This window comes from Chenopodium quinoa, unplaced genomic scaffold (genome assembly GCF_001683475.1).
Source record: "Chenopodium quinoa cultivar QQ74 unplaced genomic scaffold, ASM168347v1, whole genome shotgun sequence".
Taxonomy (NCBI): Eukaryota; Viridiplantae; Streptophyta; class Magnoliopsida; order Caryophyllales; family Amaranthaceae; genus Chenopodium; species Chenopodium quinoa.
The window spans coordinates 1,137,238-1,145,858 of record NW_018742899.1 but is presented as its reverse complement, the minus strand read 5'-3'; the positions used below and the strand labels follow the sequence as shown (position 1 = coordinate 1,145,858).

Here is an 8,621-nt window from a genome sequence, read left to right as displayed (position 1 = left end):
TGAAGCTTTGGGAAGGTTCACCATTTCAAAGAACCTGCAATGATGCCGAAGTCACACATTCCATTATAAGCTTAATCATAAGAATTGGGAGATTCATTTGCACCAAAGTATCGCTTATGAACGACCAATGTAATCTATCATATGCTTTCTCAAAATCTATCTTGATGGCCATATAACCTTTTGCACCTTGCTTTCTCCTCATAGTATGGATTACCTCTTAAACTATAACAATATTATCTGTAATTTGTCGACCCGGTACAAAGCTAGCTTGTGTATTGGAAATCAAGTGAGGAAGAACAGTCTTGAGTCTATTTACTATGATCTTGGTAACAATTTTGTATGCAACATTGCATAATCCAATGGGTCGGAATTGCGAAGCAACTTCTGAATTTTCAAGCTTCGGGATTAAGGCAATAAATGTATCATTGATATGGGCAGGCAGCCCCTTACCCTCCAAGATAGGCAAAATGGTTCGGTAGACTGTACCCGCAATAATCTCCCAATTTTTTTGATAGAACAGGGCTTGAAAACCATCCGGCCCCGACGCTTTCAATGACCCCATTTCCTTAATTACATTCTCCACCTCCAAATTTGTGTAGGGTCTCACTAATCCACTCAAATCACTCATGGAAAGCTCGGGAAAAACATCTTGAGGTACGTCAAAAAAATCTGGTTCTCCTTCCTCTGTGAATAAATTCGAGAAGTAGCCTACAATGTGCTCTTTGATCTCATTTTTATCTTGAAGCCAGTGATCATTTTCACCTTTAATAGCAACAATTTTGTTTTTCCATCGTCGCACAATTGTACTCAAGTGAAAAAAGCTAGTATTTCGGTCTCCATATCTAAGCCAATCAATCCTTGATTTTTGGTACCATAGAATTTCTTCCCTTTCAAGTACTTCATCAAGTTCCCTTCTAAGCCTTGCTTCCAATTTTATAAGTCCTCTATCGACCTTCTCTGCCAATTTCCTTTGGATTCCTACTATGCGAGCCAAGAGCAATCTTTTTTGCTTGAATATATTCCCAAAGACATCTCTATTCCACACTTGCAATTTAGACGAGAGTTTGGCAAGAGAATTCATCAAATCACCATGCGAATCCCAATTACTCTCCACAAAATCTATAAAATTCTCGTGAGTCATCCAAGTTGCTTGGAAGCGAAAGGGTCTATGGATAGCCTGAAGTGGTACAAAGCCGTTTGATGATATGAATATGGGGCAATGGTCAGATTGTACAGCAGGGAGATGTTTCATCGAGGCCTTCTCAAATCTCATAGCCCACTCATTGTTGCATAGTGCTCGGTCCAGTCTAGCACTCTATCAGGTTTCAAGAGTTCTTCCCCTAGCCCACATATGCGCTGCCCCTGCAAATTCGACCTCAAGCAAGTCCATTTCTTCAATCCAGTTATTAAACAATGCGGACCGACGATTAGTTTCATGGCATGCCATTATTACGTTCTGAAGGGAATCTTGTATCATTAAAATTCCCTGCCAACAACCAAGGTTTGTTATGCGTCGCTGCAAATGTTTTTAATTCTTCCCATAATTCTTTCCTTTTCATAGGGTCCGGACTCGCGAGCAGAGATATACCAAGGTGAGACTCCTACTCGGGTTATCTCCATCGTGATATGCTGTTTGTGTTTTAAAATCAGGTTAGCAATCACAAACTTAGATTTCTAGTACACCCAAATTCCACCACTAAATCCCATGGCATCTACTCTCTCATGGCCACTAAGTCCCAACACATTTGCAACCTTGAGAGCTTGATCACCTCCCATGTGAGTCTCACCAATGCTAATACATTGGGCTGATTTATTCTAACAATTTCTTTCAAAGCAGCAATAAAATTCGAATTACCTGCCCCTTGCACATTCCATATCATGCAAGTAATAGGTAGAGTATCAGGCGCTATATTCGGTAGTCTATCTTCCATGGAGGTTGGTGAAGAAGACAACGTGGTCATAAAAGCATGGCTTAAAATCCTCAGCAGACGCTGAATTTCAATTGGTGGGCTCACCATTACCACCAAATCCGGGGGGATCGAGATGGGTGGTAACAGCGAGTCCATATGGACCTCCATCACATGCACCAGGGGGTTCATGATTACTAGGTAAGGTTGTTCCATTGGCAACCCCACACATAGAGTCTTCTCTAGTGGGACATTCAGTGTGATTGGGTAAGGTGGACGAGACATGAGAGATGGGATTTGTAAAGTCATTGGCATCCTGGACTGGCTTCTCCACTACTTGCTTGTTCACTTTAAGGCTTTGGGTTTCTGCTTTGGAGTTGGCTTCGAGTGCAGTTAAGGAGTTCTCTTTTCCTTGCTTATGGGGGTTCACCTTATTGCTACCAATGGCATCCGAAATAACTGAATTTTCTTTGAGTGGAAAACTCTGCTTTGGAAAGGATAATTTTCTTTTTTCGTGATATGATTTTTCGGGAATCTTTTTTGATTTTGTATTTTTTACATTCATATCACTTAAATTAATAGTAATAGGAAATAATTCAGAGGATTTATCTTGCTGAGATTTCTCACCCAAACTCACCGTGGTAAAAACATTCCCATCCTTATCCTGGAGCTCCTCCATAATAGCTTCTGTTTCCTTATTTATCTCCTCAATTTTATTCTTAAAAATTTTTCCCTGGTTGTCCAAAATATTGAATCTTGAACCGCTACCAATGTTTCCCACCATAATTTTGGTGAGTTTAGTTTTTTCAAGATTGATTCCAATTCGGTTACCCGCCACTGGAATATTCCCCACCTCCTTAGCGCCACCAATATTGGTTTTCACCACCCCTGCATTTTTGTCCTGCTTAGTGGTCCTTTGTCTACCAGGTTTTTTTTACTAGCATCTATGAGCCGAAGTCTTCTTGTTCTTCAGGTCTAGTTCCTTGGTTATGCAGCGGGTTGTCATGAATTACCATATCAGAATGCACTCCATTTTCTGGGGTATAGGACTACAATCATCAGCAACATGGCCAAGTTTTCCACATTTGAAACAAACCACTTGATTCTCTCATATTGGACTCTCCATACCCGACCTTTGAGCCAAAATTTAGACAATAATGGCTTTAACAGATCAATCTCCACGCTTAGCCTCGTGAATTGACTGCGTTCTGCTTGAGCCGTAGTTTTATCCACCCTGATGACTCTACCAATTTTCGAACCAATTTTATTCAAGAAATTGATATCAAAATATTCCACCGGAAGATTTGGAATACGAACCCAAGCTGTAAGGACTTTAATTGGAGAGTCGTCCGGAATAAAATTTGGAATTTCCTGATCGTCAAATAGTTATCATCTAGGAGCCATGGACCCTCGGTAAGCACATAATCATAGTCTGCCTTGTTGGTGAATCGTGCAATGTAATAATTGCAACCAATATAAGTGAGAGCAAGTTCTCCTTTGATATTCCATTTCTTCTTTAGATGTCTCGATCATTAGCCCCATGTAACCGATTTTCCCACTAAACATCTTGATAATTAGGGAATTTTTCCAAGGTTTTCTCAAACATCTCTTCTCATCCTTGGTGAGTTGTATGACAGGGCATCTATCATCATTCATTATCTCTTCAGGAATGTCTTCCTCATCATCAAAAATGTCTGCTTCATCCTCTTCCTCCATTAACTCAATAGGTTGTTGCTGTGAAGAGTTACTATGTCCTACTCTAATTATGTCACGAAAGGATGGTACCCCTCGTTGTTGAAAGGAGTTGTCAGTAGGCTCTTGATTCCGTTGCTTCACATAGGAGTTAGATATTTCCTGTGTATTAGCATCAGCCATTTCTTCATCTTGCGAATTATCTTCCCCAAATATCAAGTGTGTGATCGTACGTTTAGGTTTTTTATTTGAACAATCAATTTGGTCTCTTTCTTCAATTGAAGGAAGAACTTCATGATTGTCATCAAGGTTTTCATTAGGGTTTTTTCCTGAGAGCATTTTTTTTCTATTTTCAATGTTTGTTGATTATCTGTGCTGAACTTTTGTGATATTCTTACTTCAAAATTGATTTTGAGACTTCCTCTACGAGAGCATACAATAACAAATAAGCAATTTAGAATCAAACCCCAAAACAAGTTATACCAAGAGACCGATTTACCATTATACAGTTGCCTCCAACAAAGATATCCATAACTACATCTGCAATTAGTCACACTAAGATATTCCACTTCCTTACATAAAACGAGCTGCAATCAATACCCGAATAAATTTCCCAATCATAATTAAGATAATACATTACCAATAATTACCAAAACACATAGAATCATACAAAAAAACAATAAAAAAGGCTGATGAAGGCGATTTAGTACTTTTATATCGAAACAATCACCAAAATGCACTCAAATCAACAATAAAATCAGGAAAAATCAGCTCAAACTTTCAACTAAATATTACAACTAAATATAAAATAGTCCTCAACTACAAGTATATAATGTTGTCAACCACAAATATTGCATTAAAAATCAGGATTCATCCACTTAGAAAATACAGTAAATAGAAAATCCTCAACTTAAAACCAAACCCTAAACACAAATACACCTTTGTTATTTTTTTTTACCTAGGTACTCCTGAAGTTTGATATTTTTGCCTAAGGTACCCCTCCCAATGAGGGGCATTTGATTAAATCACCATTTTTCAGGTCTATACAACATTATTTTACTTCTTTCGCGTGTACCCACTTTGCTATCCCCCATAAAAGAAATAACAGAAAAATTCCTAAAGATTACTTATATTTGATCATTTCAAGAAAGTCACTTGAAACATTATTTAAAATCGTATAAAGATGAATTCAAATTTAGATTATTTCTTTTCTAGAGATAGGTTTGAAGGTAAGCAAAGTTAAGTACAAGCGAAAGAAGTAAAAAAAGATGTAAAGACCCAGAAAATTTTGATTTCCTCATATATACAATACTTTAGGGGTACCTGAGGTAAAAAAAAAAATAACAGAGGAGCTCCTCAGGAATTAAACCTAATCTCAGGAAAAATCCATTAATTTTGATTTATAAATATATATATATATTTTACAAATGGTTTGGGCCGAGCTGAGTTAGATTGGGCTAACTTTAATAAGGTTTCTCAAATTTAAAATTTGAATTTCGGAATTTTTTTTCTTTTTTCTTTCCGCGTTGTTCTTAGATTTTTTTTTTTGTGTGTATATTTGGCCTAACCCTAGACTTAGAAGAGACTAGAAGAGAAGACAGGAGAAAGCTTGAGAAAGCCAATTCGTAATCGTAGCACTTGCTCATTCCTAACCCTAATTAAAGCTTCGGTTATTTCACCAAATGCCACTGAGTACTTACAAAATTCACCAAATGACATCGCGTTTTTCAGAATTCACCAAATGCCACTGAGATTTAGTATAATATCACCAAATGCCATTTCCGTTAGTTGACCGTCACTGTCCGTTAGTTAACCCCACCACTTGCCACGTGTCACCTTCTGATTGGTCCGTTTTTAAAAAAATAAATAAAAATTAAAAAAATTATAAATAACCAAAAATAATTAAAAAACTAATAATTTAAAAAAAATAATAAAAAAAAAAACAGAAAACCCCAAACCCTAGCCACCACCCCAACAGCCACCAGCCATGCCGTCGGTCCCCGAACCCCTGCCGCCGGGACCTGCACCAGCAGGAGCGCCGGCAGACTCCGGCTCCCTCCCTTTCCCCTCCTCTTCCCCCGTCGCGACCCATCGGAGCTTTAAACCCAAAATCCGAAATCCCACCCCCCTTCCTCCACCACCCTGAAACCCCACCCCCTTCGTTCCTCTCGACCTCGCGCCAGCAAAACCACCATCATTGCTCTACTCCTCTGCCTTTTCCTCCTTCCTTCCACGATGTTTTGCTTCAAGGAATTCCTTTTGCTCTCCTTTGATGGTCAAATTTTTGTGAAGAACCCTAAAAAAATTGAATTAGGGGTTTGGCGAAGCAATTCACAAAATTGTTTGCTCTAATCGATTGTATAGTGAACTGTGAACATTTTGATACAAGTTTAATGAAATTTGGTGAAGAAATGAGTAACTTACATGTTCCTCAATCTTTCATGCGTGAGCTTCAATGGCGTATTTGTGCGTTGGGGAAGGGGAGGGGGGCCAGCGGCCGCCGGCGCGCCTGCCGGTGAGGGTGCAAGTCGCCGGCGGCAGGGGTTTTAGGGTTCGGCAAGGAGGGGGTGGTGGCTGGGGTTTGGGTGGTTTAAAGGGTTTTCTGTTTTTTTTTTTTATTTTTATTTTTTAATTTTTTTTTTTAAAACGGACCAATCAGAGGGTGACGCGTGGCAAGTGGTGGGGTCAACTAACGGACAGTGACAATCAACTAACGGAAATGGCATTTGGTGACTAATCCTCAGTGGCATTTGGTGAATTTTGAAAAACGCGATGGCATTTGGTAAATTTTGTAAGTACTTTGTGGCATTTGGTGAAATAACCGTTAAAGTTTTCTTTCTTTTGCATTTCCGATCGATTCTGATTGTTTCTTCATCTTTCTCTACCAAATTTAACCCTAAACGGTTCTGCAGGAATCAACTCTCACCATGGTGCAAACAAGATCATCATCTAAGAAGAATACAACTGATACTAAGTAAGTTTCCTTCTATTGTTTTAGTTTTGTTTCTTTTTTTATTTTGTTTCTGAGAATTGTTTGTTTTAGTTTTAGTGTTTTTTTTTTTATTTTTTTATTTTTTATTCTTACCTTTTGTGATTAAGTGTTGAGGTGAATCGGGATGTTGCTGAGGCATCAAACAAGAACACCATGAATCAGAAGAAAAGGAAGGCGACTGCTGAGGTTAGTTTTTTTTTTTTTTTTTTTTTTTTTTTTTAAATTTTGTTAAATCTTATTTTATATCGTAGTATATGTTATGGTATGATATGATATGATTGAGTATCAGTCTAGTGGTATTGAAATATAATTCTCTTGTCACTTAATTAAGATTGTGTTTCGGATTGAATTTCAGCATTTAAATTATCTATCGGAGTTAGTTTCAATTACTAATTCCATGTTTTGAAATTATAAAAATGGAATTTCACATGTTCTTTTTTTTTTTTTAATTGTTTCGAAAATGTATGTTTCAGTTTATTAATTAGTTGCTTGTAACTTGTAAAATTTTAAATTGATAGCTTCACAAAAAAGATAGTGGTGATAGAAACTTTCCTGCATCTTGTACTCAGTTCCATTTTTCATTACTACTAATTTTCAGAATTCCATCTTGAAGCCAATTGAAGCTAGCAAGAAAACAACTAAGAAAGTAGTAAATGCTCGGTAAGATTTGTTCCATTTTTTTTTTAATCGATTCGATGAAATTTAGTCTCTGTTTGTAATGTAAGAGTGATTATTTAATTTAATGATTTAGGGATCCATATGAAGGCGAAGTGATTGTGAGAAAAATGACAAATGCGGATATTGCTCTAGATGTGTACATGTAACATTCTTGTTTTTCATTTCTTTCTTTGTTTTATTTCTTGATCTGTGATTCTGTGTACGTTCGTTTTGATCTTATTTATTTATTATGTTTAATTACAGGAAGGAGTATCAGGACGAGTATATTAAGAATCATCCTGGTGAAACAAAGGTAATTTGTCTTTATTTTTTTAATTATTACAACAAGTTTTTTTGCAGCAATTGTTTTTTTACCTCCTTTCTGATAAACTTTGATTCTTGTTTGATTGCTGTTGGATGTCATTAAAGCTACCTAGAGAGGAACGTTTGGCGGTAAAAAAAAAGTTTCGTGAACTGGTGAAGACGGTATGCTATTATGCTGTAAAACCCCACATGTACAACAGATATCAAATATGTTGCTTCTTTTCTTTTCATCAAGTTGATGGATCATAAATATTCAGGTTTTAAATTCCTACTACTTGGTGATTAATTAATTATTATTATTATTGTGTTTCAGACAAAATATTACATTGTTAAGAAGTATATCAAGAAGCTCAAGGATGATGAAGCTGCAAGGTATGCTAGAAATCCGCGATCTGAAAGGTCATGCTATTGGGTTTAATTTCTGAACTGTCGTCTCTTTTGCTGCTGCTACAATGGGCTTGTAGTTTGGGTTTGTAATGACTTTATGCGTGCGTGGATTAGAATGATGTGGCAATCTCTCTTAAAACAGCCCAGCCCTGAATTGAAGGCTTTTGAACTTTGAATAATGTATGGTGCTAATATGGCTTACTGTTCTTTGTTTTTGGCTGGTGGATTATGTATTGTAGAGATTACTTTTTGTGGAAGTAAAATATGGGTGTTTGAGAGGTCTTCTATATATGAAATGGGAGTTTCTTGGAGACCAGTTTTGAATATCCTTGTGTGGAAACTCACTCAAAATTTAATTTTCCAAATAATTTTCTGAATGAATTCCACTTTAGGTTTGACATTAACTTATTGGCTTTTTTATATTTCTTGTGTTTGTTATGATGTGTATGTGCCTTAGGTTTGGCTGTATGATGCGTTTACTGGTTGGTGAATCCCCTACATAGTTACTTATAAGTTTACTAGCTATGCGGATGGCTGCGATGCTATTGGCTTTTGGTTTCTTGTTTCTCTGAGTTTGTATTGCAGTGGTAAAGATAATGAAATTTGAGGATTGTGGGGGTGTTCAGTATTTTAAGAGGGGGTTCTTTTAATAATTCTTTGAA

At 37.0% G+C, this 8,621-nt stretch overlaps 1 protein-coding gene across 1 annotated transcript; it reads left to right on the top strand.

The window, feature by feature from the left end:
• The first annotated feature begins 6,148 nt into the window (after positions 1–6,148).
• Positions 6,149–8,283, top strand: LOC110726987. The gene is made up of 7 exons (XM_021906526.1): positions 6,149–6,573; positions 6,699–6,777; positions 7,190–7,251; positions 7,343–7,411; positions 7,513–7,561; positions 7,678–7,734; positions 7,886–8,283. Exons 1-7 carry the CDS (start codon positions 6,527–6,529, stop codon positions 7,988–7,990), a joined length of 468 nt encoding a protein of 155 aa, XP_021762218.1. The 5' UTR covers positions 6,149–6,526; the 3' UTR covers positions 7,991–8,283.
• The last annotated feature ends 338 nt before the right edge of the window (positions 8,284–8,621 follow it).